The following is a 26,368-nucleotide window of genomic DNA, read 5'->3' on the forward strand; positions in this document are numbered from 1 at the left end:
TCTTCGACAGTCACACCCTCGTTCAACCCTGAATTCAAACGAAAGGCAACCCTTTGTCAATCGAAAAGAAGCCACTGGACAAGGTAACAAGCGACTTCCAGGCCGATGGGAAAATATTTGCTGTAAGGGGAACGCCCGCGAGGAACACGTCCCTAGGGATTTTAAATACGGTCCAGACTGAAAGCACCGGACAAACCCCGGGAACTCGGTCATATCCGCGTTTCTAGTCGATCGTTCAAAGTTCGTTGTGTGATGCTTTCTTGGGGCTACCATGGTTGACAGATTCGACTTTTTATTGATAGGTTGGTAAAAGATTTAGGGTGGAGGAATTTTTGTGTCTGGGAGATTGATTGGTTCGTTTGGCACGCGATTTAGCGATTTAGCAGATATAGTGATTTATACTTTAGACAGTTTGTTGTTATCCCTATGAATGCATAAACATCTAGTCGCCTGTTCAGTAGCGCCTAGTTCACAATCATCCTTACATTCTGGGGAATTTCCTGTCAGTAATTGTCGCTGTAATCGTCTAAGCAATTTGATATCCTAATAAGACCGATGAACGAGACATTCGTTGAATTCTTTGGCCATTTATGTGGAGCGTGAAAGAAGAGGAAACGAGGACAACGCTCGTTGAGATGGTAAAATCTCCCTTTCGTCTTGTTTCGTATTTTCAGCTATGTCGTATTGAAGTTTTTCTGTTTGATCACAGAAAGAATTGCGTTTGTTACCGAATTTAATCGTTACGTGGCGCTTGGATCGCTGCATCAACGGGACCGATAAATGCAGCCCGCCCCGGGCATTCGTGGAATAATTGGATCGGTTTTTGCAATTGTGAATCACGGCCCTCGACAATCAGAGGAACAAGACTTCTTCTCTTCCGTCCACGCGACTTTTCCGGACCAGATACCACGGTGTGCTGCCTTATCTTCAGAGAATGCCACTCTTTTCCTTCGCGTAGTCTCGTGTCATCCTTTCTTTGTCCTTTCTTCCCTCGTAACCTTTGTTTAGGCCTTTGAAGACGGAAATAAAAAACCATGAGAAAGACGAAAGGTGTATTCTTTGTCTTGTGGATATCTTAGATATTGAGAATATCGTTGGACGTGTATTAAAAAGCAATTAATGCGATTTGTTTGGAATTTTTAGAAAATTATCATTTTTTTTAGTACCAACAATCGGTAAAGTGGCTAACGTAATTAAAGAGTATTCCAATTTAATTTTAACAATTTTTCGATGGTTCTTAGTACCTTTTGGCATTTTAAGGTTGTTGAATTGAGCTCGTTAATGACGGTATACTATCTTATCGACGGAATCAAAGGAAAGTGTTCGAAATCCATTCCGATGAAATTTTTCTCCGTTACAAAGTAAGAGCAATAATTATACGCTTTGCGAATTGGAGAATCCTCGAGCAGAAATTGTTGAAGAATAACAGTCGTCGAAAGAAAAGAGAGAAAGTTGACGGACTCGGCTTTAGATTAAAGTGTCTTGCATTTACGCAGACGTCGAGATTCCCTCTTTTTCTCTGTTCTGGAACACCTAACAATGATTCTTTCTCTTGCTGCGAGAGGAGATAATTCTCTTTGTTGCACGGTATGCCCTTAATGTCGGCCGATTTCGCAGTTAATGCCAGTCGCGTTTAAAAGTAATGGGGCTAAAAAAGTCGAGGAAAATGAAATCGAAGCGTGCCACGAGATAAACGACAGGAACGGTTCTTTATTCTTTTATTTCTGTTGTAATTTCTGGAAAACTATCTCTCTCCCCCTCCCCCTTCTCTCTTCCTCTCACAGAAAGACTGACTAACGACGAGTCCACGAACTATATAAATTGATATCCAAACTGGTTTGTACGTGGATTATGTAATTGTAATAGCTCGTGTCTCGCGAAAATCTACGACCATAAATATTTTCATGGTAAAACAAATTTTCTAAATTAAATCATTTAAAAATTTACTCACAAATTTACTGAATTACACGCTTGAAAAATTTCTTGGAACTTAAATTATTCCCTGCAAAAAGAATGGCGACTTAAGACTTATGAAATATTATAGATTTAAGTATTACATGAATAAATAAATGTGACAATGTTAATTTCTTTGTTTCTGACGAGAAGGTTGTTATTTTTAAGGGCATGCTAGGTCTTCGAAAAAATAACGACCTTTTTAACCTCATGTAACGTTAATGCGAAGATATTGAACGTATATTCAACGAGCATATTGTTTTAGAATATTTTCTATCAACGTTTACAATTAATTTGCAAGATATTTTCTCATTTTCCGAAATTTCCTCTGGGAACAAGCGATTATTCATACGTTGGTAAATTATTAATATACGAAATTGATTCAAAATATCAAAACAGACGGATCGATAATTTATTCCACGTGAATCAAGTAACATAAATTCTAGAAGCTAAGGTATATAATATAATAGTAATTACCATTCGCGTACTTTAATTACCGGGTCAAATAATTACAAATTTATTGTCGAATTTCCTGAGGAAATTATATTCCTCGTAACGTTTCTATTTTTATAGTGCAAGTTCGTCACAGTATTTCTCGAACGTCCTAATTTTTATTGGCGACAAGATATTGACACTTGCGTCGAAAAATCAAGCTTTCTCGTGATATACGACTTTAAGCGCTTTACGCCGTTTTTCATAAACCTGAAAAATTTAGAAAAATTGAGCAATTCGCCTACCATGCAAACGTATACAATTGTACTTATTATATAATAATTATTATACATTTATTATATATTAAATTATAATATATAATTGTACTTAACTTGGTATTTATTTTTGATAATTAATTTTGATAAGCAAGTACGAGTGAAGAAATGATTTTGGGAAGAGGTTCGCGTGCTATGTAACACGGACGATCGCGTGGAAAACGCGAGCGCGGAAAAACGCGACGTTTCATCAGTATCAGTGGAAGGTTAAAAGGCAATTCGATGGAATTGTTCTAGCGTTGCTGGGAACAGTGAGCAAACACGCGTGAGAATGGCTTCACGTTCCCAACGTTGAACGATTCATACGACTATCGCTGTCACGCTGCAGTTTTTCCCCTTTCAATCTACGAGAATTTGTTAGGTCTCTTGCCCACTTGCAACTAGTTGCGCAACTTGCCGAGTATCGCCACTGAAGTAAAACAGTATTTGGGCAGTCACAGCCTCGTAGGTGTGTGTGTTTGTAGGTGCAGAAACCATGAAATCTGACACCTTCGCTTCGGAGAGATTATACAATGAAATTTTATCTGGACGTCGAATAGAAATCTGTATTCTCACATGTAAATGTGTAGCGGCACTTGACAACAGCTTTGATCGGACAATAACAGCGTCTTTGGTTACAAACGTTCGAGACTCGGGTTCAAATCCCGGTGCCCGTAGTCCGATTCTTCTTCCGTGACATCTTAATGAGAAGAAAGCAGCAGTACTCCACTAGCGACATCTACAACCAGCATCAGCACTATCGCCGACTACTATCGCATCTCAAATGTTTTTTCCTGCAACATTATCAATCACAGTTTAGACAGAAGAATCGACTAATCAAATAATTTGTTCGGTACTGGACGGTAGTTTTAATATTGAGACGCTTCAAACGCGCAATTTCGAACGATGTGAATATATAAAAATAAACTGGTCCTTCCAGTATTATTAACACCCCTAGTTTTACGCTTCACGAATGTCTCTGACAAAAACGCTCTCATAATTCGAGACCGCATGAATATTAGGTACAAATCGAATCTCGTAAGAGGCAGGAAAAGCAAGGGTGGAGTTTTGGAGGGTCAGCGAATGGCGAACCGCATGTATAAAGAACTTAATGGCTCGGTGAAGAGCTCTCATAGTCCGTTAATAAGATCAAGGGAGAATTGTATTACGTGTGAAATTAGCATCGCGACATTCATACGATGTTGCTCATTCCCAAAAGTCGAAATCTGTCTCGTTACTTCTTAAAAATTAATAATAATTTGCATAAACATTCACAGTCTGCTAACTAGCATCAATTTGTGTTGCCAGGCACGGTAGCGTTGAGGATGCTGGAGCTGGTGGTCCCCCAGCATGTGGTCCGTGGTCAGAACATCAAGTTGGAGTGCAACTTTAACCTGGACGGTGAGACGTTATACTCGGTAAAATGGTACAAAGACGGGAACGAGTTCTACCGATACGTGCCGCAGAACATGCCGCCTGTGCTCGTCTTTCAGCTGCCAGGTGTCACGGCGAACGTAAGAATCACGTTGTATTGATTTTTACCGCGTCTCGTGCCAATGCACCCCTCGCCTAGCTTATTCTATTTAAAGCGCATCGCTTCTCATTTTTATCGCGTTCTGTCGCCTGCGTTTCTATTCAATCTCGCTCATTTCCGGCCTACGAATTTCTCTTCGGGCCTGCACCATGTACGGCCAACGAAATTCGGTCGGGAACAGTGTCCAGCTGTTTCACGAGACTGCACCTGTTCCCTTGGGCTACGTATCTTTCTCTTACAAGAGAAATTAGGGTCTGCGAATTTTTTATCAGCTAGCTAGCAGCTTGCTTTTAGCCTTTGGTGTTTAGTAATATGCCATCGTCGATATTGTTCACCTTTTTTATTTTGAGTGTCCTAGGGATTTCAGGAATTTCTTTTTAGAGATCCTTAACATTTTGTAGGGTTGAATAGTTGTTAGGTCGTAGAAAATCTGCTCTGTTTTGCATGATTGATAAATAGATATTTATGCAATTGTTTCTACGAATAATTAAAATAGCAAGGCCTAGATAGAAGAGACCTGTTTCGCTTATAAACATTTTGCACTCGGATGTTCCCTCTGAGGGAACTCGAACAGAAACTCGGTGATTATATGGCACAAAATTACTAAAGCTTCAAGCTTTTTTTAAAATATATGTTTCCTCGAAGTTTCATCTTCACGTTGTATCAAAGAACAAATAAAGGAACGAAAATTATGGCCAGAGTGCAAAGGATTATATACTATAATCGGTAAACTCCGGATATTTCAATCATAAAAAATGTTATTTCAATACATGTTGAGCATTCGCTTCTGGTAGCCTCATAAACTCTCACAGAAGAATGTTGATGGCAAGAATTCGCTATGAAAACCGCTGGAATCATGATAGCTGATTCGAGGAATAGTACAGGGGTCAATTGCAATGGGTTAATTGGTTCATAGCGCTACAGAGAGAATCATTGTCGTTTTTCAGATTCACAATTCGACCGAGAGATCGGTCGTTCTCTATTCCGTGAACCTAATGAGCACCGGAAGATACAGATGCGAGGTGTCAGCCGAGGCGCCATCCTTCCAAACGGTCTCCGATCACTCGGACATGCTGGTAGTGGGTAAGAAACGTTTACAGATCGTTGCATCAGTTGATCTTCCCCATCGCCAACCACACGGCAAACGTTTTTTACGTCCTAACAAAAATACCAAACGTCCTTTCTGCTTTCCTCTAGCATGACAGGTCCACGTAGATTCACTATTAGTTCCATCCCATTTACTATAAAAAAAAAATAAGTTAATTTTAACCTGTGTAGCTTCTTCCTCTTCTTTGTTTTTGCAGGATTTATATATAAACATAATATTTGTTAACTATTTTTCTATAATTTTCATCTTGATTTTATACTTACCATCGTGAAAAACGAAACTTTAGATACAAAATTTGTTGACTTTTATTTTTTGCAATAAAGAATGAGGTAAATAACTTTGTAGTAAAATAACATACCCTGTGTAAGGCTATTTTTCCTCCTTATCATCTCATCGCCTGAAACTATTTTTAATTTTCTTTTAATTTTCTGATAATTTTTTAATATTATACGAATATCTCATTCCCTCAAACATTTTGAGATTTGATATTAATTCTATTTACTTACTTGGCTTGTAATTTCGTAAAATTACATAAACGTGTACCTTTACATAACCTTACTTTTCTAAGAATTTAAGTATCTCCGAGAGAAAAAAGAAAATGGTAAAAAACTTGCAGCCCTACCGGAAGACGGGCCCATTATCACCGGAAGGCCAGGAAGGCATCGTTATCAAGTCGGTGACGTGGTACGGTTCAATTGCACTTCGGCGAAGTCTAAACCAGCTGCCATGCTCAGCTGGTTCATCAACGGGGACCCTGTAAGTAACTTATACTTATAACTGTTCCTAGTACTTGTCAGAAGCCATGAAATTCCGTGGGAAAAGTCCTGTGCGACATTTTTCTTATCGCTGCTTATCCGTTGTAATTACTCGCTTGCCATCAATTTCAACTTCTTTCAACACTGTCCACTGGGTGCCCACCGCAAGTATATTGATTTTCAGAATATAGCGTGATGTTGGATCAAGGAACGGTATTCCGTTAATTGGACAACCGAGGCGGATCGTTTAAAGCAGCTAATTGAAGTGTTATAAATGATACCGGCCGTGTTGCACATTCGTTTTATTAGAACACCGCCATCTATGAGGATCTTTAATGACTACGTAACTCAAGTATCCCTTGTTCTTTAGTTTCCAATACATGGTAAACATTGATTCAGGAATTTCCTGCATCTAACACAATTTTAATGCAAGAATTTGAGATAGCGAATGGTATTTTAGAAGTCAAAAGTATAACGATATGCTCCGAACACAAATTTTGGACATTTGATTGCTTAGAATCTAGAAGATTGCAATTCGATTTCTTCTAGTTGGAAACCAGGAAATTCCTTAAGGATACACTAAACTATGTATAAAAAGTCGGTAAATACATAATTGAGAAAAGGACCTAATAGGTTTCGTAATCAGATAGTTGAATTATTATGAAATTTTTCTATAAAAACTTTATAAAAAAATACAAAGATCGGTAGGAATCCTTACTATTATTAATTCAATAAACCTAGAACCAAAGCAGGTACGCGCAATTTCCAATTTTGTCATGTGAATTCTTTTTCCAGAGAATTGCTCAATTATTTATTCCTTCATCCAATTCGTCATTCTCTTTGTGCTCAGCCCGGTCGTTCTCCTAAAAGAACAATTGAACGAATCTTCCAGTCGACGTCCATTACTTGTTCTATAAATAATTACCTAGTCCAGGTACTGGTCAAACACCTGTTAATAAATCATCCGTCTGCTTTCACGTGCCTGCCATCTTTCGAAACGTTGCAGTCCCTCGAGTGCAGTCCAACTCGATCACAGGGTTAACGTAGCCGTAACTTATCCTGGTCAGGCTCGCTCGTCCAAAGTAGAATTGCAAATTTGACTTACTTCCCCTAAACACGCAGACACCTGCAAGTGAAGAAACAGACTTTTATATCTTTTTCTTTCTTTCTTTCTTGTTATTTTTGGTGGGATTCAGGTCGACACGCAATACTTGAGAGGGCCCCACATCACTGAGGTGGATCGCGAGGGTCTGGAAACCGCCGTGCTAGGTCTGGAGTTCCGTCTGCGTACGAAGCACTTCAAGAGGGGGGACCTGAAGATCAAATGCCTGGCAACGATAGCGACCGTATATTGGAAATCGAACGAGCTCAGCATAGAGGGTGAAAGGCCCCTCAAGATGCCGGTCATGGAGAGCAGGGAGACAAGGGCGCAAGGCCATACGCACGCGGAACATATCTTAGGAGGTAAGCAATGGAACATGAGCTGCTCGGTCGGTATACGGTTGTTGTCGAAATTATTCGATCACTTGTCAAACCTTTCATGAGTATACAGTGACTACAAAAGGAATCGACACATGAAGCGCTTCTCTGTTAGAATCTACATTTCATTTCCATAATATCAAATTACTAAATGATGAGAAATTTAACATACTTTAATTTAATTAATTAGTACGTATATGCTATGGTTTGCCAGTAGTTTTTGTAGCCATTATATTATGCGTTATCGATAAAACATTTCCAAATTGGAATAGCAGTATAGTGACCAGTACAGGCTTGAAACAAATTCGAGAACAATTGAGATACAAAGAAAGTATAAGATATTTAGTATAAAGATATACATATCAAGCTAACATATTTTTATATATACGCTTTTCGAATATCTTGCTCGGTTAGGAGCTTTTGCACTCCACTGTATACCACGTTGTAACGCGAAGTAGAATCATAAAAAAAGTTATTATTTGGGACGGAAGGCATCGAAAATATAGAACGGCGGTTTTTCGTGGAAGCTTTCATTCTAAAGGAAAAGCATTCCGAAGAGATCGCTTAAGGACGCGTGCACTTGACGGAAAAGCCTCAGTGGTTCCCATTTCTTCTCGTTACAGTCCCGTTGAAAATGCATTTAAAAATTGTTTCGATAGAAAATTATTTGAAATTTGTGAAATATTAGTTCGTTTTTCATTATTACTTAATTATTTATTGTTTCGTGTAATGAATTGTATTATATATACATTAAATTTATTGAAAATTTAGATTATTCAACGATTTCCGTGCTTTGCTTTGAAGCCTCTATTTTCCATATATCGATAAAAAATTCTGTCGGTAAAGAAAACAGTGATTCGATAATTTATCGATTAATGAGTAACCTTTTCGATTGAAGTGAATGGAACAATTAGTTTAGATATGTCAAATTCTTTTGCAGAAATATGAGAACCGCTGTTATACTTCAGTTAACTCTTGGACAGCGAATTTGTGGATGGCGATGGCTAGGTCAACTTTGATACGGACATTTCACGTTTATACTCTCTAATGATATACTTGCGTGTTATCGTTTTATCAGATTATATATAAACAGTTTTATTTCTGGGATAAATATTATTATTACGTTGGGGTAAATATCGGAGAATTATATTTGAAAGTGTTATTAAAAAATTTATTATCCTTTCCCACACTTTATTTTTATTTTCATTTTTATTTTTATTTACTTCCTCGTATATTGTTCAATATATTATACTAAAAATTCCACAAAAATTATGGCTATAATAACTATAATCCAGGTGAGGGTTAAACGCGCACGTAGCACATTTTCAAACCACTTTACTTCTAAGCCAAGTAAGGAAAAAAAGAAATTTTGTTGCTTTAAAAAAAAAAATAATTTTCCAGAAATATTCATAACTTTTCAAATTAAATACAACTATCTTAAGTCCATCATGACATCTAGTAATTCTTTTCCATTTCCAAACAGATTTTCATCCCCTAGGAGAGGATTCCTAACCTATAAACGATCCTTTACCACCAAGACATCAATCGTTAAGATCGATGCCAAGGAAAAAGGACCGTCTGTCCACGAGGAAATATCGAGACGAAATATCGTTAGGAAAAACTGTGACAACGAATCAGAGACACGTTCGTTTGCCGACAATTTGCTGACTTATGGTCACATGCCTGGCGAACGTCAGTAAACGTTTGTGTCAGTAGCCTGTGGATGCAATTCCCTCGCCAATATCGATCGAATTAAACCGACGATACGTTCCGATTTTTCACTCGATTTCCATCGTCCATTTTACTCTTTTCTCTCTCTCTCTCTGTCTCTATTTTATTTTATTTTTTCCTTGTCCCTGGTTCGTCGACAAAAATTGCTCGTTGAGATTCATCGTGGTTCAATGCTTTTTCATTTCTGTTTCAGGAAGCGGAAGCAGCATGTTAGCGCCGTGTATCTTCCTGCTGATGACGAGTATATTGATTCTACGATAAGAAGGACACACACAACATGGTGCCGCGTCCTTTTTTGTGCTCATCCTTTTCAGGCCTCCAAAAACAAGTGTTATGGAGACCACTGGTGTACTAAATTATCCGTGTTGTTTCTATTTTTTATAATCGCAGTTAGTGGAGTTAGCGACGATATAGGCGAGAGAATATACTTAACAGAGATATACGTCAGTATGTTAGAGATTAGAAAATGGGTGGACGCATAAATTCGTACTTACTGAATCGGGTGTGTAAATCTCCCTGCATCTTGCACGGATTTTTTATACTTTCCATGTTTCGTTATCTTATAGCTTATAGTCGTTTTTAACACTATAACGAAAGGCTAATTTCGAAATTGACGAACAATGGTTTTTTTGTACTTGTAGAAAAATTTAGTAACTTTAAATATATGAAAAACAAAAAGATTAAAGTAATAAATAGATTTAGTTATCTAACCCAAAATGCAAGATGACCACTACAAATGCACAAAAATTCTTGTCCGATTGCATTTTTAATTTCGACAATAATATAATATTGATTGTCAATATAAAAGTAATGAAACGTAATAAAAGTAATTAAATCTTGTATGATGTTAATAGAATTTAAAAAGTAACACAAAGTTAACGCTCATATGGCGGAGGTAATGTCGTGTCTGCGGCGTCATAGTGTTAAATCCCAGATTCTCAAGCAAGATGCAAAGAGATGTATAGTCTCGTTAAAAAAAACATGATCATGGTTATTTAAAGAAGCTATTCAATCGTTGATACAACACAGAGAGCAGAGTTTACAAATCTACGTTCATCTCAGCATCTTCAAACTCTCGAGAGTGCGAAATTGCAGCCCTTACGTACTTCTTTTCCTCTCCTTCATCTCTTACTATTAAAAAAAATCGCAAGCGTAAACGAACGATTAATAATCAACCGGAATGAATGAATGAATGAACGAACGAGCGAACGAACGCCGAGTATATTTATATTCTAATTGTACACGAGTGTTTCTATCGTCCAGTCACGCGAGAGAACAAGCAAAGATTTTAGCCCCGGTGAGAGTGTTCTCTTTCGTCGTAGCTTTTATCAATCTAGTCGCTATTAATCAACAGAGATATGTTACCCTAGAAGTTATTGTGAGCCGTATGTATGCGCGTGAATGTAGAGTGTGTTTTACCAAAGAACATTTTGCGCTAAATAACATTCCTAATTGTTAATTACAAGTGAAATACACGGGGTGGTATAAAAAGAAACCACTACCTGCATATCGTATTTTACTGTAAGAGCACTTTGTACATATGTACATAAATTGAACCGACTTTTATCTCTAACTTAACGTTCTGATAAATAAAGCGGCGTTTACTTCAATGGATCAGACATAAGTCTTAGTTTTATCCAAGAATAATTTTTTAATTATAAGATACTATGTTTGCGTGTCTATGTACTATTCGTATTGTAAACAAAGAAGATCATAATTTGGAAGTACTGGAAAGGCATCTTTCAGTGAAAAACTGATGTCGCTTGCTCTGTGGCTTGCAAGACTTAACCGGCGATTTGGCGAAGAATTTGGAAATCTTTTGTTCCCCAGGATTCCCTGTGTCTTCCACTTCTTCCCATTCAACGGGCAGGGCCTTTGACTCTAGAATCTTTTCAGCAGTAGACCAGCTGAATCTGACAATATGCGGAAAGCCAAATACTGGATCTACATTCTCGGACAACCACTTTTTAGTATCCGGATCATTAGGATATCCGCTTCCGTACTCGGTTGTTATCAACTCTTCGCGAAATTGCCAAGCTTTCAAAGCATGATCGCGCAAAACTTTAGCGCAAATACTGGCAGCACTGACGATAGGATACGTTGAGTCAGCCTTCTTTGCCACAGTTATCTTTATGTCCGGGAAAATCTGTTCCAACCTGGCCTGGTACTTCTGCGGTACGCCTACGGTGTCTACATAGATTTCTGTGATGTTTGCACCAGCTTCAATCACCAGTTTGGCTAGTTCAATCGCGGAATTCATAGAAACTTCGTTCAGGGAGGTCTTAACACGACGGTACATGTTATTCGCGATAATGTTAGGGGATATGACATCTACAGCCCAACCTATTGTCTTGTGCTGCTTACAAATATTGTCGAAAATTGCGTCCCTCTGTTCTTCCGTCAAACTCTTGGAGTCTGCGCAACCTAGATCCACAAGAAGTTGCTTTTCTGATAAAGGTGCATAGGCAATCCCATAAACCATGGGTCCCAAGACTGGCCCACGTCCAGCCTCATCGATACCAAGTTGACATGGTTCATCCCGACACATTTGCGGTACCTAGAAGAAATTACAAATAAGGACTCAAGTTAGAAACTTGATTTGTTTGAGAAATGAATTATCTATGAAGGAATGTTTATCAGAGTGTACTATTAAAATCATCAATAGTTTAGCAATTAAACGATGTTTATTTGTAAGAAATTTATTCTATATTCTTATATTGTAGGATATGTATATATATATATACTGAATTGCTCCTTTCCAATCATACTTTTTATGGAATTTTGTATAATTTCACTGCTTTTACAAGTGTTTTTAAAATACATGATATGTTTCAGGCTCCACTAATAATGATTCTATAATTTTATTAGGTTATGTTTTCATAAGAGCAACTACAAGTTACATAATTCCAAAACAGTTGCAAGCTGTTTTAAGTACTGTCTATTATGCTATTCTTCTGTTAGTTATTAACAGAAGGTCAAATTGATGATATGTTAATAGTTAATAGTTAACATTCAATAACCTATACGTCACTATGATCTCAAGAAAATAATAATTGAAGTAAATAATAAGAAAACAGAAGCTCTTAGAGTAATTAAAACATATCGTTCTTTTTTATATATACATACATCTGACAAATGAACTCTATTGACACTATGATCCCAAGCTTTGAAATACGGGGTTAGATTTTCTTTGCAGGTAATCTTACTATCTTTCTCAGAATTAACACAATTTTCTTCTAATTTCGTTTCTTCAACTTCATCTATCATTTCCTTTTCGTTCTCCATAACGTTCACGCGTTTTTCCTCCAATATAACCTCAAAACCGAATGCCAGTATTTAGATTAACCGCCAAAATCGCAAACGTGGATATCGATAGGTCGTATCGAAGTATGATAAACAATTCTCTAATCCAAATGAGCATCACATTTTTAAATTGCTAGAGAATAATCTAGTCAAACTTAAGAAATTTACAATAATTAAAAATATTTTACAAATATTTGATTAGGTATTTCAATGATATTTTGAAGAAAAGAAACAAATAGAATTATTTCGATAAAACTCATGTATCGATAAAAATTCGCCCAGTATCGACCTCGCACCAAGGGTTTCTGACTACCTGTGTACATGTGTACGCGTGTCCTCGGTAGAAATAGTTGATGACGCCGTGTGTTAGTAATATCGTGTGTCGCAAAATATAACCTCACAATAAAATGCTCGAATCCTTATCGGTATCATTAAAGGTCTCGTTCTTGAGAAGAATTTGATTTTACACAGTCGTGTTAGTCTGAGGACGCTTCGGCGTGCACATTACACCATGAAAGTTATCGTGAAGAAGCTTCAAGGGAAAGAATGCGTTGTTGACGTGAGTAGACAACAGCTTGATTTCCATTTTTCCCATTTTCCATTTTTCTATTTACAACGGGAAACGTCGCGCGATATATCCATTCAATTGATGAGCCGTCGACGATGTTTCTAGAAATTTTTTTAACCTACATATAGAATATTTTGCACATCTTAGGAAATTAACTTTTTGAATTTTTTTTATTTAGAGTAGTCTTAATAGGGTTACATTAGTATCACCAACTGTTTTCGTTAATCAGGATTCCGTGACTGACAATAATAATCATTGGCATACATATTTTCTGAGTGGTATACACACTAATGATGGGTTGAAAGTCATAGTGGTGTAAGTCAAGATTTTGAGAATTTGCACATATTGCATATACTTCACTACTTTTAAAAATATTGCCTTCTTAGCTTTGTAATTAACTAAGTTACAACTTTAATCTCTGTCACAATATATTTTTATGACTTGAAGAAATGTACTCAATCTTTTATAATAAACACAGAACGCTATTTTATGAAAGCTAACAGTGGATTGATTTATGCTACTATAACTCTCAGGTGTCTAAATTTGCATATTGATCATAGCTATTGTCAGTTATTGCTTTTGTCAGTCCTGTGTCATTGATTTTACTGTAATCTATTTTGTCATTGATTAAACAGGTTTCATGTTATTCTAAATAATTGTTAATTAATTCTTTGTTTTTTAATAGATTACACCTTCAGATACAGTTCTTCAGTTAAAACATAAAGTTAGTGACCTCTTGGGAATAGATGTTCCCCACCAGAGACTGTTGCTTACGGGCAAGACATTAGCTGGTAGTATTTGAACTATAAACAAAACATTTGAATTTTATGTTTGCCCTCTAAGACAATGGCGTAAAAATATTTCAGATGAAAATCCATTGAGTTTCTATCCAGGAATTAAGGATGGGAGCAAGTTAAATCTTTTGGTTATTAAAAAGGCAGAGGAAGGGTCTAGTGAGGGAAGAGCTTCACACAGCAAATCTGGCATATATCTCTTACGAGATGAAGTTTCTAGAGTTCTGAGGCATTATTATACAGAGTCAGAAACTGAGTCGATAACCAATGAGTTGATAAAAGACCTAAAGAATAAAGTGAATAACCTTAGTTACGATGATCTAGAACGATTAGCGACTGCACTTCTCCAGGACCAAGAGAATATAGCCTAAGAATAAAATTTCAGTTCTTCAACTTCTCTTGCTTATTATTTGATTATTGTAATACACTTTTATTTAATTAGAAAAAAACATTGCCTCATTATATCCTGATAACCAGTAGTATATTTTAAATAATCGTAAATAATAAGACGTGTAAAGAGCAACATATAGATGTATTAAAAGGTCGATTTTATTAAATTTATTAAAACGTACATAAAGTATACTAATAGTAACTGCACTTTAATAAAAAAAAATAGACGGGAGTTCTCAAGGATCGGCCAAGTCCAATTGGCGAAAGTATCGCGCAACTAGGCATATAAATAAATTCAGTGCCCCTATTTCATGTACTTCCAGTCTCTTCTAAAAAAATAAATAGAAAAAAGGGAAGAAGCAGATAAAGTTAAGATCAATAAGGAGAGGGCCTCAACTTTGTGTGTCTGATTTTAATGAAATTTTAGGGCCTGTAATAAATTCCTTTTTCTATGTTCATTGAAAACATTAAATACAAAAATAATAAATTCAACAAAGAGTGAAAATGTTGAAAACAGATGTTCATGTTAGTTTTTATGCAATGTATTAAATATAAATTATTCACTTTATGGTAAGTACCATCCTAAAATTTTTGTAATAATATTAATAATTGATTTAGAAGTATGTATTTAAAATATGCAGACTCAGAATTTTCATTTAAATCGACACTGGAGTTGGGGTCCTCTCCTTATTATAAGATATGTTAACTACAAAACAATTAGTAAGCGATTTATATGTTTTCTTTTAATACAAATGATAATTGTATCCTTCTTTTTAGACTACTTCTTTAACTCACTCCCTGATTTATGTCAATGGCAAATTTAATATACGCAATAAAACTGATTTGTTAAAAAATAAAGGATGGTGTTATTTGTAATCCATTATTACCGATTTTGCACGCATGACAGAACAGGTTCTAGCCAAAGAACGCAGACAAGAACATGTTCCTGGAGTTAGTGGCATTTCTAGAACAACTAGCAATGCATATATCCATTGACCCAATTTGTACTCAATCTTTTTTAACGTTTCCATGTGCTCAACTAAATATTCTAATATTTGTTCTACCATTGGTTGGTTTAAAGAAAAAATAACATCCAATGTTGGAGGAACTCGTATGTTTTCTTCATCATTACCTGAACAGAATTTGATCCAACCTTTCTCATCATCAATACTTGGCTGTAAGATTAAAATGTTAACATTAATATTAAAACATGCAACTAGTAGAAAAGTACTTTAATATATACCATATCGATCTTTGGAGGTTTCCATTTACGTTTCAATGTCTGAATTTCATCTTTCAATTGACTTATGTATAGTCTGATATTGGAAAAGTCTGACACTTGACATAACTGCCAATCAAGCGTAGGGCCCAGCCATGGTGGTGCCTCCATGCAGCCTGATAACTTATAAGGTTGTGTTTACATGATTATTATACATTATCTGAATTCTGGCTAGCGTACAATTCATACTTCTTTTACAGATGATATTAAAACATCCATTTGCAAACTTACAGGTTCAACATCAATTGTAGGTTTTTTAAAATGTTTTCTATCAATATCAGCTACTACAATATCAGCACATTTCTGTGTTTCTATCCTGTAATAACATTATATAAAATTCTTTATTCTCGATTATTAATTATTAAAAATATTTTTTTATGATTATTTTCTGGAAATTTACTTACATTACTCTTTTTATATATTCTTCTCCGGAAGTTGGAGGCAAGGACAAATTAATATCCTCATCAATTTCTCCAACATCGAAAGCAAGTTGTCTTAAATAATCTGTCATTTTGTTTATTGTTTAACAGATAGGTACTTCCAATTTTCATTCGATAAGATTAATTTTATTCGTGGACAGCATTTGTGTTAGTATACTTATAGGTTATATTGTTTCTTTCAGATTAGGTTATGGTCACCCTTTAATATAAATACCAAAGATCATGACAGTTGCAACTAAAATTAAAAAAGTTGCAATATAGGCAATGTAAAAAAGTTATGCATTTTTGTATTTCAAAGTGACAATAAACGCTTTGTTAAAACAGTCATTTTATTTAATACAGAAGGAATACTAAGAAATGGAACTTTTTATTTTTAACATTAGACTTTTAGCTTGATACATTCGGTTTTTTCGATTTTTAATTGCTTACATTTTTTTATTTTTTTTAATTTTTGAAAAGAAAGTATGAATAATCCAATTTTTGCTTCCTGCATTCATTTACATAATTAATGAAAAATATGCAACTGAATTCATGATCCTCAATTTCTTCGAATATATGTATATTTTATCCAAATCGATTGAATCATTAAAAAGAAATATATTGTTTAAATTGTCTAACACATTACGAGTAATGTATGTATGTTGTATTGTTGTTTGGGTAACATACGTCTTCTATCATACAAGATATATATGCCCGTCTCAGTTCAAGCCAGGTCGGTAGGTACAAGTATACCCACAGATATGGGTACGTCTGAGTAGGTCCATGATCGAGTCATTTGTGTAATCATAGTCATGCTTGTGATTTACAGTGTGTAAGGGATAAGGAAACGTCTTTTGGAAGTTGTATACATTGTATCTTTACATAAAATTGTATATTTGTAAGAAGCGCTTAAAGCCGAAGCACTAACGAAAAAGTCTCGCATGCTAGAGACCTCTGGTGACAGAGTGGGGAAGGTTGCCACAGCAAATAGTTCTACCTGACGAATGATGTCGCTTTGACGGCTTTGTCTTTATCCATGCACGTGTGTTTGCGTATTGCACGGATCGTTCGATTTTTGGCGCACAACTAGGTAATAAATCTCGAACCTACTATAAAATCATTACTTCAATATAACCTATAAACATCTCATCGAGTAATTTCTAATAATTCTAAGAATTTTTCTAACATCCACTACTGTCGCAAAATAATCGAAGTTTCTTTTGTCTCAATTGCAGGTGCTTCGTCTCTATTTTTCCCCTGTTATCTTTCTTTTCCCTCTGTTAAACGTTTCTTATTTTTATTGCGCAACCAACATTAATAAGCTAGTTATTTTTATCGGGTAACTTTAAATGTGAAATGCATTAAGAATCACGGTTTCTGTATCCCAGGCCCACTATCAGTGTCTTTCTCTTTCTTCTTCTATCGCTCTGTTCTGTCCCCCTCTTGTCTATGTACCTCTTCGTCGCACTCGTTGGCTGGCTCATGTAACGAGCCGTTTACGGCAATGGAAGTTTTTCAATTTTCGAATTTGACATTACTCCGCTTCGATCTTACTTTCTAACGCACGTGCGATCGTGTTCCTAACCTCCGGCTTACATAACACGTATCTTGTACCACGTATTTCATACCACGTATCTCATACCACGTTAAAACGACACTCCAAGTATCTAATCGAATTTCAGACGAATCATGCCGTCCGACGCAAAAAAGAAGCAGCAACAGAAAAAGAAGGAAGCAGCTAAAGCTCGTCAATCAGGCAAGAAGCCACCTCAGAATAACCAGAACAAGACTGTGGAGGATGGTAAGGAGTCCAGTCCTGGAGTGGGAATCATTCAAAATGGAACCAATGGGTTGCCTGTTAGTGCAGAAGGTAAAATTAGAAACTGTCTTTAAAAGGCAAAAATGTTATCAAAGGTCTTTTAATTGAGAGTTTGATTCATTGGTGTTATTATAGAGGCACTGTGTATGAAACTGGAAGCAGATGCAAGATTGAATGCTGAAGCACGTTCATGTACAGGATCATTGGCTTCACACCCCCGAAGTCGTGATATAAAGATATCTAATTTTTCTATTACTTTCCACGGCTGTGAACTGCTGCAAGATACTATGTTGGAATTAAACTGCGGCAGACGTTATGGCTTGCTTGGACTTAATGGCTCTGGGAAATCTACTTTATTAGCTGTACTTGGAAATCGAGAAGTTCCTATCCCTGATCAGATTGACATTTTTCATCTGACCAGGGAAATGCCTGCTAGCGATAAAACAGCTTTAGATTGTGTGATGGAAGTAGATGAGGAGCGTATACGATTAGAAAAACTGGCAGAAGAGTTAGTAGAATGTGAAGAAGAAGATGCTCAAGTATGTTCTTACTTTGTATATCTTGCTTTTTTTACTGGCACTTAATATTTAACAGTTTTTATCTAAATAGGAACAACTCATGGATGTCTATGAAAGGTTAGAGGATATGTCAGCTGATACGGCAGAAGCTCGTGCTGCTCATATCTTACATGGTTTGGGTTTCACTGCAAAAATGCAGAAAACACCTACCAAAGATTTCTCTGGAGGTTGGCGAATGCGAATTGCTCTTGCAAGGTTAACTATCTAATTGTCTGTGAATAGAAGAGTTTGCATATGTATACAATGATCTACTAAGGCTATTTTATTCTGTTTCAGAGCTTTATATGTGAAACCTCACCTATTATTACTGGATGAGCCTACCAATCATTTAGATTTGGATGCTTGTGTATGGTTGGAAGAAGAATTGAAAACATACAAAAGAATTTTGGTCATTATTTCTCACTCACAAGATTTCCTCAATGGCATCTGTACAAATATCATTCATGTCAATAAAAAGCAACTAAAATATTATGGTGGTAATTATGAAGCGTTTGTGAAGACAAGGTAAATTGAAATTAGACATAACAAAAAGATGAACGAAACTTAAATTCTTGCTAAATACAAATGAGAATATTAATATGAATTCTCTATGTTAGAATGGAATTACTGGAGAATCAAGTGAAGCAGTATAACTGGGAACAGGATCAAATCGCACACATGAAGAATTATATAGCTAGATTTGGACACGGATCTGCAAAACTAGCAAGGCAAGCACAATCTAAGGAAAAAACACTGGCAAAGATGGTAGCACAAGGTCTCACAGAAAAAGTAGTCAATGACAAAGTGCTGAACTTCTACTTTCCCTCTTGCGGAACTATTCCACCCCCTGTTATTATGGTTCAAAACGTTAGTTTTCGTTACAACGAAGATTCACCTTGGATTTATAAAAATCTAGAATTTGGTATAGATTTAGACACCAGAATTGCATTAGTTGGGCCAAATGGAGCTGGAAAAAGTACTCTTTTAAAATTATTATATGGAGATGTAAGTTCCAATTAACCACCATGTACGGAAATTAAAAAAGGGAATATTTATATATACAAAGTTACATATTAATTTATAATTACAGTTAGTTCCAACTAGTGGTATGATACGTAAGAACAGTCATCTTCGAATCGGGAGATACCACCAACATTTACATGAATTATTAGATCTAGATATGTCGCCTTTGGATTACATGATGAAAGCCTTTCCAGATGTTAAAGAACGAGAAGAAATGAGAAAAATCATTGGTCGTTACGGATTAACCGGTCGTCAGCAGGTATAATTATTTATAAAAGCTTAAATATCTATCATTGAGGTTCAAAAAGTAATATTTTCTTTTTGTGTGTATAGGTATGCCCAATAAGGCAATTGTCCGATGGTCAACGTTGTAGAGTGGTCTTTGCATGGTTAGCTTGGCAAGTGCCTCATCTATTATTACTTGACGAACCGACCAATCATTTAGACATGGAGACAATTGATGCATTAGCTGATGCAATTAATGATTTTGATGGTGGAATGGTGCTTGTGTCTCACGATTTCAGATTAATCAATCAGGTATATACTGCCGTTTAAAAAGACTAGGTATATAATCCATTAATCACTTGATTATATAATATCTATACGTTTTATTAGGTGGCAGAGGAAATTTGGGTCTGTGAAAATGGTACAGTCACGAAATGGAGTGGAAATATATTAGACTACAAAGAGCATCTGAAGACCAAAGTGCTTAGTGACAACCAGAAGAGACAAAAGGAGATGCACAGAAGCAAATAATTTGAATAATGTGTAATATGCTTTGCCCAATTTTTTTCCAAGTATATTTTCTCTCTCTCTCCATTATAGTAATCTGTCCTCGTTGTTTCGTGTCTATTGCTGACTTTGCGCTGCTGTGTAGCGTTTATCAGTGATCGAAGATTTTTTAGTTAATTTATTTAAATAATGAGCAGCGAATTACTCTGTAATAGCTGGCGATGTCGATTCATGGTGGATATTTGCCATGTTATTAAGTTAGAGATTCGACATTATTACTGTACTACGAAAAATTATAGATTTCACATGTATATACATATGTGTATGTGTTATACATACGTGTATGTGTTATACATACACATATGTATATGTATGTATATACATAAATAGATTACTTAAGAGAACTACTGAAATAAAACACGTTTAAGTATTATTAACATACAACAAATACTCGATTTTTTTTCTTGCAATTTAGCTTTATTATAAAGTCGTATTTAGCTATAAATTAATTTGATTCTTGGTATATAAAAAAATATATGGATGTGTACAAACAGTTATAAATACTTAATATAATCGATAAAACGACACGATTTCTCTCGAATAGAACTTTTCATCTGACATTATACATAAATACTTTGATCTAGTATTAACATCATGGAAGACTAAAGTCTCGCGGATATCCATATCACAAGACGTAGTATATCTCTGGTTCTTTCGTCGTGAAAAATGTTTAAATCTATATATATTATATATCTTACAATATTTTTTAATACGCCATGGAAGTAATGTATGCATTTTTGTAACAACTATGATTACATGAAATGTAATACACTGAATATTGTCGATAGAAAACTCGAAGTTGCACTATTGGGTTTTGGACCTTGACATAATAAAAAAAGGAAAAGAAATACATAATATGAAACATTTTGTAATGCTGTGTATACCTTCAATTTCACGTAGAGCCTAATAAAGCCTAGTATAAGGACCCAAAACCACGAGAAACATAGAAACTGTAAATACTGGTGAAGATTTTTCTGGATCAGGAGATAAACTGAAGGTCAAACAGGTGTTGAAGCTGGAACAGAACAAGCCACCTCCTGTGCCAGTGCAGCATTCCTTAAGATTGATAAGTGGGAATCCATATCACTCAAAGCTTGATCAATAAATGCTAATTTCCTAGCATGACTCTTGGACACTCCATGCTTAGTCACCAATGCCAGGTGTGTAACAGCCAGTACCAATGCTGCTACTCTGGCTTCCAATAATCTTGCATCTAATGGTGGATACAAACTTCTAACCACATCGTCAACTCGAGGTGGAATACGTCTGGCAACCTAATGAATACAGATATACAAATTCTTAGCTTTGAGTGTTACTATGGAATAAGGAAGTATAGACTTACATCTACTATCTCCAATGGGACAGTTTTACTGTTTACTGTGCCTGCAATAGCAGTGAGACTGGAAGCCAAAGCATGGCACGATCTTAATACAGCAATACATAGTGGAGCTAAACCAGTAGCATCATCAACCCATCTGTATTATCCATAAAATTTCACCATTGAGTAATTAATTCAGAGTCTCATCTCTAGATATTAACAAACGCTCTATACCTCTCTGCACCAGCTAACCATTCTTCGCTTTCCCAAACATCTAAGCCTAAACCAGAGAAATTTTCTCCCTCTAGCAAGTCTGAGCTTAGATCTGGAGAGTCTTTTTGATTCTGAAATGCAATTGTACAGATTTTACCATGTTTCATAAGAGAGAAAAAACAATATATATATGACTTATAGTATATAACTTACATAGTAACATCTTTGTCTTTTGCATATAACAAGTAATACTAAGAGTGCACCAAGGAAAACAGCAGCAAGTGCACCAAGTGCAACAGCTACTACTGTTTCCATTCCTGTAGCACTAGTTGTGGGACCAGCGTTACTTATGGATACCGGAGAACTCATTTTTCAGATGAGTTTGACAATTCAATTACTTTGTTCAAATGAACCTTTTAATTAACTAAACCCTTTTAAATAGTTCATGAATACTGTTTCAACTATTTTTCTTGTGTCAAAACTGTAAACAGCGTCGAGTTTCCCGGTGACAGTCGGTGGGAGGCGGAGACTGTCACGAATCTTAAGCTCCATTCATAAAAAATAATTCCTGATTGTAGCTTTTGTAAGTCACGTTATGTAATTCGGAAATTATATTAACAAGTGGTTTTGTACTATTCCATGCTTGTACAGAGGAAATCTATGAAGAATAAGATCATAATCGGTAAATCCGTAAAAAGTGGAAAGTAAATATATAGAAAAATTTTATTAAACAAGTTCTCCTCTTTTCTCATTTTGCTTATTTAAAAATTAGAAGGAATTTTTGGTAGGAATTTCTTTATTACATTTTTAAAAGTATGTTTTTATGGATGTATACACATTTTTGGATCTGTGTAATTATTTTGTTATGAAAGTTAATATCTAGGGAGTTCTAACAAATATTAAAACTATGAACGAATGTTAATAGTTATCCCATTTAATTTACAAAAAATATTTAGCATTTATTTATTACGCGAACATAGCTTTTATAGTTTCGGAAAGATCATTTTTTAAATAACGATGTTTCCTTAATGATAATAGTAATATTTATAAAATATTAATACGTATATTTGTTTTTTAATCGATGTTTAAAAATTCATCGAATTTTTTTAAATGATCGATCTTGTGATTTATGATATTAATAAGCGAAAAGATAACTTTCGAAAGTAGGAATTTAAAAACTTTTGTTTTAGAATGACAATTAATTTCTGTAATTACTTATCAATTAAATTTATTATCTTAGAAATTCAAACATTTAAACTTATATTTCCTGATTCCTCCCATTTTAATTCTTATATACGTATAATTACTCTATATTTTTTAACAACCTTATAATTACAATTTTTTGAAATATAGAATGCAATTTATTTCTTTAATTATATTTTCTATAAAATTCCATTCAATAAATAATCATTATCGAAATCTTAAAAGCATTGATAACAGAATTTGAATCATCATAACTTTTTTATAAACTAATGAAAAGGAAATAATAAATAAAACAAAAAATTCAATAGCAAAGGAAAAATGATTTATAAATCGATCAGCCAATATTTATTATCATATTATAATACTTGGCAGCACTGTTGCGAAATGAAATAATTCAGTGCATTTCATAGTCATATGTTTTGTGTCATGAAAGAGTTGCTGTCAAATTTAGTGTCATTCGTGAATATTCTGTAAGTGAAAAGACAAAGATATCACGAACGATTTCGCGACAAATCCACTCTGTTTAACTTGCGTTCTCGTCTGTATTTAAGTTACCGAATTTCGAAGAGAATATAACCTATCTTTCTTAAAGTTGCAAATTTCTTTTTTATCAGGTTACCAGGTAAGGTAATACATTGAACGTGATATCCAAACAATACAATACATTTAAAAATTTATGAAAATCGACATTTCAAGTTATCACGTGAAACATAATTTTTATCCTTTTCTTAGTTCAGTGCGAAACTTAAACAAAAGGTGTCACACTTGTCCCAGAGTCAACATAGAAAAGTTTTGTAAAAAATTGTTCAGAGAAATATATTTTAAAACAAAGAGGTAAAAGAAGAGGTCAATTGATTAGAGAATTAGAAAGAATTCACAAAACATTTTGTATACAACATGAATAGGACAACGAACAGTGCAACAGCGAGACTGAAGCAAGACTACTTACGTCTTAAAAAGGATCCTGTACCATATGTTGTTGCAGAGCCAGTACCCTCGAATATATTAGAATGGTATGTGTTTTAAATGTTTTGTATATTAAGAGATAATCTGTTATACATAGTGACTTATAAAAGTATATAGACATTTACCTTAGGAAACTTTTATGTATATTTGTATGTGTTGTATAAAACATTTTGAAATTTCACAATATTGTGATAAAATTTGAAACTGATTAAAAAATGTACATAGAAATTATAAGACATTCAATGTAAACATATATCTCCCAAAGAAAATTCAAAATGTTTTGTATAACATAGCATATTCATAAAAAGTTTCTGTAAGCATTCTAATATTTTTGTGAGTCATTATAAATGCTTATATGTAGATACAGTATGATGTTTTTTAGGCATTATGTTGTGAAGGGTCCAGAGAAAACTCCCTATGAAGGAGGATTTTATCATGGAAAACTTATATTTCCAGTAGAATTTCCATTCCAGCCTCCTAGCATTTATATGACTACTCCTAATGGCAGATTTAAGGTCAATACAAGATTGTGTTTGTCTATCTCTGACTTCCATCCTGATACATGGAATCCAGCGTGGAGTGTATCTACTATTCTTACAGGATTACTTAGTTTTATGGTATGTAATTAATTATTAATAATTAAATTAGTTCTAGTATATCCAATACTAATGTATTGTCTTATGATAGATTGAAAATAGCCCTACCATGGGTAGTATCAATACATCTGATCACGAGAAAAAACAATTTGCTGCACAGAGTCTAGAGTACAATTTAAAGGACAAGTTATTCTGTGAACTTTTTCCAGAAACTGTTGAGGTATCATTAATATTACAAAATGATATACTTTTGATCCATACCAAATAGATTAGTAGAGGAATTCATGTTTCATAGGCAATAAAAGCAGAATTGGAACACAGAAAAGAATTAGAAAAACAGGCAAGGCATCAGACCACGGCTTCAGAAGTTTCGTCGCTGTTACGCGATCAACTACAAAGGGATCAAAGTCCATTGTACAGTGTGCTCACCAATCTTGTTGTCATTATAGGATTCGCAGCATTTGCTTTCACAGTAAAATACGTATTATGGAGCGTTGCTATGGAATAAGTGAACGAAAAATGAATACATAGCATACTTTTCGATAAAGGAAAAAGAACGAGGAAAGATGTTGTAATAACGATGCGTGCAGATCTTGAAGAAAGGTATTAAAAACTGATTTGGGACTGTTTGTCCACATCGAATCCACACCACACGAGCGTTTGATAGATTTTTATAACAAAGTTACTTGTAAAATACGAGTTGTGTACTATATTCGCAAATTTTAAATGTGGTAACCGCGAAACTACGGTAACAATTCCCCAAAGGGTTCTACCTGTGAGCGTTTATCATCAAACAAAATGTCACTGAGTTCTTTATCCAGTTGTAAAGAGAAAAAAGGAAGAAAAACAAATCATAACGCTGTTAATTGATTCGAATTGAATTTCGAATTTACACCATTGGCTTTCAGTCAAGTTCTGTTACGCGAATTTCCAAAGCGTAGTTCAACTAACCTGAACTATAAATATTTAGCGATTATTTGAACAATTATGTAAGTAACTACATGGTATAAGGATATAAGAAGGGGATAGAGGGAAAATGAAAGAGATAGAGTAATAAGGTAAATTCGTGGGAGCTTCCCAATGCTATAAGTAAATCAGTGAAGATTCAAATCTTGCTACTGCTTTCTATTCTTGATCTTTCTTTCCATACATCCACAACGGACTTTTCGCACGATGCTTCAACAACAAAAAACACTTCCCGAATACGTTTAAAAATAAATAGAAGTTCGTCTCTGCGATGTGCCAATGAGAAACTAAGTTAAAATTTCTAACTGAATCGAACTAAGCTTAGTAGAGAATAGCTTGTGTCATTGATGAAACGTGCCGATCTTGTAAATACGTGTAGTAGACTAGTAAGACGTGTGTAATATCAGTTGATAACAAAGTTAAAAAAAAGCAAAGAAATTGAACAGATCAGTGTCAGTATTCATTGTTTAACTGTTTCGAGAGATAATTTTAGAGAAATCGATTCTTTGAATATACATGTTGTGTGTTCTCAGCTTGCTCAGAAGTTTCGTTCGAATCGGTTATCATCGTTTTATTGGACGTAGTGTACTTTTGCTGTCACCCGGTGTGATTGAAAAAAGGAAAAAAGAAAATGAGATTTAATTGTAACTCGCAGATTAACACATTACGATTATACTTTACCGAGTAATTAACTGGTAACGTGTACGAAACTATATTCATGGAAACAGAACTGACATATAATCCGTGAAACGATATTTATGTTAAGGAATTGCGTCGGTTTTATTTATGGATTAAAAATAATGTAATAATTTTTCTACACGAAAAAAGATGTCTATTTTTTGCTTCCTTGCTATTC

The 26,368-nt window shown here is 34.9% G+C and overlaps 7 protein-coding genes and 1 long non-coding RNA gene across 18 annotated transcripts in view; 4 read left to right on the top strand and 4 right to left on the bottom strand.

Moving 5' to 3' along the window:
• LOC100747447 overlaps window positions 1-10,918 on the top strand; it is a 132,283-nt gene extending 121,365 nt beyond the window's left edge. For 3 of the 5 annotated variants that reach the window (XM_024367436.2, XM_024367435.2, XM_033320621.1), the window contains 5 exons: window positions 4,008-4,213; window positions 5,181-5,316; window positions 5,958-6,097; window positions 7,293-7,560; window positions 9,500-10,918. In XM_024367436.2, the coding sequence (XP_024223204.1) occupies window positions 4,025-4,213; window positions 5,181-5,316; window positions 5,958-6,097; window positions 7,293-7,560; window positions 9,500-9,567 (801 nt within the window). In that variant the 5' untranslated portion in view covers window positions 4,008-4,024 and the 3' untranslated portion in view covers window positions 9,568-10,918. Of the gene's footprint in view, window positions 1-4,007; window positions 4,214-5,180; window positions 5,317-5,957; window positions 6,098-7,292; window positions 7,561-8,515; window positions 8,705-9,058; window positions 9,284-9,499 lie in introns of all 5 variants that reach the window. The other 2 variants (XR_004461704.1, XR_002946632.2) reach the window with 2 other exon arrangements.
• On the bottom strand, window positions 4,974-5,961 carry LOC117151636. Its single transcript, XR_004461706.1, has 2 exons — window positions 5,605-5,961; window positions 4,974-5,474 (listed from the first exon to the last, which is right to left on the bottom strand). It is a non-coding gene; the product is annotated as an uncharacterized LOC117151636 (long non-coding RNA).
• Window positions 10,492-12,751, bottom strand: LOC100747849 (ribonuclease H2 subunit A). 3 transcript variants are annotated; one of them, XM_033320617.1, is made up of 2 exons: window positions 12,433-12,751; window positions 10,492-11,863 (listed from the first exon to the last, which is right to left on the bottom strand). In XM_033320617.1, exons 1-2 carry the CDS (start codon window positions 12,589-12,591, stop codon window positions 11,018-11,020), a joined length of 1,005 nt encoding a protein of 334 aa, XP_033176508.1. In that variant the 5' UTR covers window positions 12,592-12,751; the 3' UTR covers window positions 10,492-11,017. The 3 variants fall into 3 exon arrangements, with proteins under 3 accessions (XP_033176508.1, XP_033176509.1, XP_012240784.1); XM_033320618.1 differs by lacking the exon at window positions 12,433-12,751 and adding an exon at window positions 12,327-12,345; XM_012385361.3 differs by lacking the exon at window positions 12,433-12,751 and adding an exon at window positions 12,075-12,313.
• A 118-nt stretch (window positions 12,752-12,869) lies between these two features.
• On the top strand, window positions 12,870-15,131 carry LOC100747767 (ubiquitin-like protein 4A). Its single transcript, XM_003489257.4, has 3 exons — window positions 12,870-13,168; window positions 13,863-13,968; window positions 14,044-15,131. The coding sequence occupies exons 1-3, from the start codon at window positions 13,121-13,123 to the stop codon at window positions 14,340-14,342; spliced, it is 453 nt and encodes a 150-aa protein (XP_003489305.1). The 5' UTR covers window positions 12,870-13,120; the 3' UTR covers window positions 14,343-15,131.
• LOC100747644 (gem-associated protein 2) lies at window positions 14,503-16,887 on the bottom strand. Its single transcript, XM_012385365.3, has 6 exons — window positions 16,747-16,887; window positions 16,045-16,315; window positions 15,872-15,956; window positions 15,605-15,763; window positions 15,249-15,536; window positions 14,503-14,690 (listed from the first exon to the last, which is right to left on the bottom strand). The coding sequence occupies exons 2-6, from the start codon at window positions 16,149-16,151 to the stop codon at window positions 14,598-14,600; spliced, it is 732 nt and encodes a 243-aa protein (XP_012240788.1). The 5' UTR covers window positions 16,152-16,315; window positions 16,747-16,887; the 3' UTR covers window positions 14,503-14,597.
• LOC100747890 (ATP-binding cassette sub-family F member 2) lies at window positions 16,777-21,112 on the top strand. 4 transcript variants are annotated; one of them, XM_024367432.2, is made up of 9 exons: window positions 16,777-16,796; window positions 17,742-17,929; window positions 18,014-18,417; window positions 18,488-18,651; window positions 18,733-18,960; window positions 19,053-19,440; window positions 19,526-19,717; window positions 19,792-19,995; window positions 20,074-21,112. In XM_024367432.2, exons 2-9 carry the CDS (start codon window positions 17,749-17,751, stop codon window positions 20,212-20,214), a joined length of 1,902 nt encoding a protein of 633 aa, XP_024223200.1. In that variant the 5' UTR covers window positions 16,777-16,796; window positions 17,742-17,748; the 3' UTR covers window positions 20,215-21,112. The 4 variants fall into 4 exon arrangements, with proteins under 4 accessions (XP_024223200.1, XP_024223199.1, XP_003489306.1 ...); XM_024367431.2 differs by lacking the exon at window positions 16,777-16,796 and adding an exon at window positions 16,857-16,891; XM_003489258.4 differs by lacking the exon at window positions 16,777-16,796 and adding an exon at window positions 16,992-17,149.
• On the bottom strand, window positions 20,770-22,459 carry LOC100748009 (transmembrane protein 98). Its single transcript, XM_003489259.4, has 4 exons — window positions 21,995-22,459; window positions 21,803-21,912; window positions 21,593-21,725; window positions 20,770-21,524 (listed from the first exon to the last, which is right to left on the bottom strand). The coding sequence occupies exons 1-4, from the start codon at window positions 22,148-22,150 to the stop codon at window positions 21,249-21,251; spliced, it is 675 nt and encodes a 224-aa protein (XP_003489307.1). The 5' UTR covers window positions 22,151-22,459; the 3' UTR covers window positions 20,770-21,248.
• Window positions 22,460-23,344: 885 nt separating this feature from the next.
• LOC100748130 (ubiquitin-conjugating enzyme E2 J2) lies at window positions 23,345-26,339 on the top strand. Of its 2 annotated transcripts, none has more exons than XM_003489260.3 (5): window positions 23,345-23,606; window positions 23,717-23,997; window positions 24,333-24,567; window positions 24,638-24,766; window positions 24,842-26,339. In XM_003489260.3, the coding sequence occupies exons 2-5, from the start codon at window positions 23,882-23,884 to the stop codon at window positions 25,052-25,054; spliced, it is 693 nt and encodes a 230-aa protein (XP_003489308.1). In that variant the 5' UTR covers window positions 23,345-23,606; window positions 23,717-23,881; the 3' UTR covers window positions 25,055-26,339. The 2 variants fall into 2 exon arrangements, with proteins under 2 accessions (XP_003489308.1, XP_033176447.1); XM_033320556.1 differs by having other exon boundaries at window positions 23,722-23,997.
• The last annotated feature ends 29 nt before the right edge of the window (window positions 26,340-26,368 follow it).

This window comes from Bombus impatiens, unplaced genomic scaffold (assembly GCF_000188095.3).
Source record: "Bombus impatiens unplaced genomic scaffold, BIMP_2.2 scf_0320, whole genome shotgun sequence".
Lineage (NCBI taxonomy): Eukaryota > Metazoa > Arthropoda > Insecta > Hymenoptera > Apidae > Bombus > Bombus impatiens.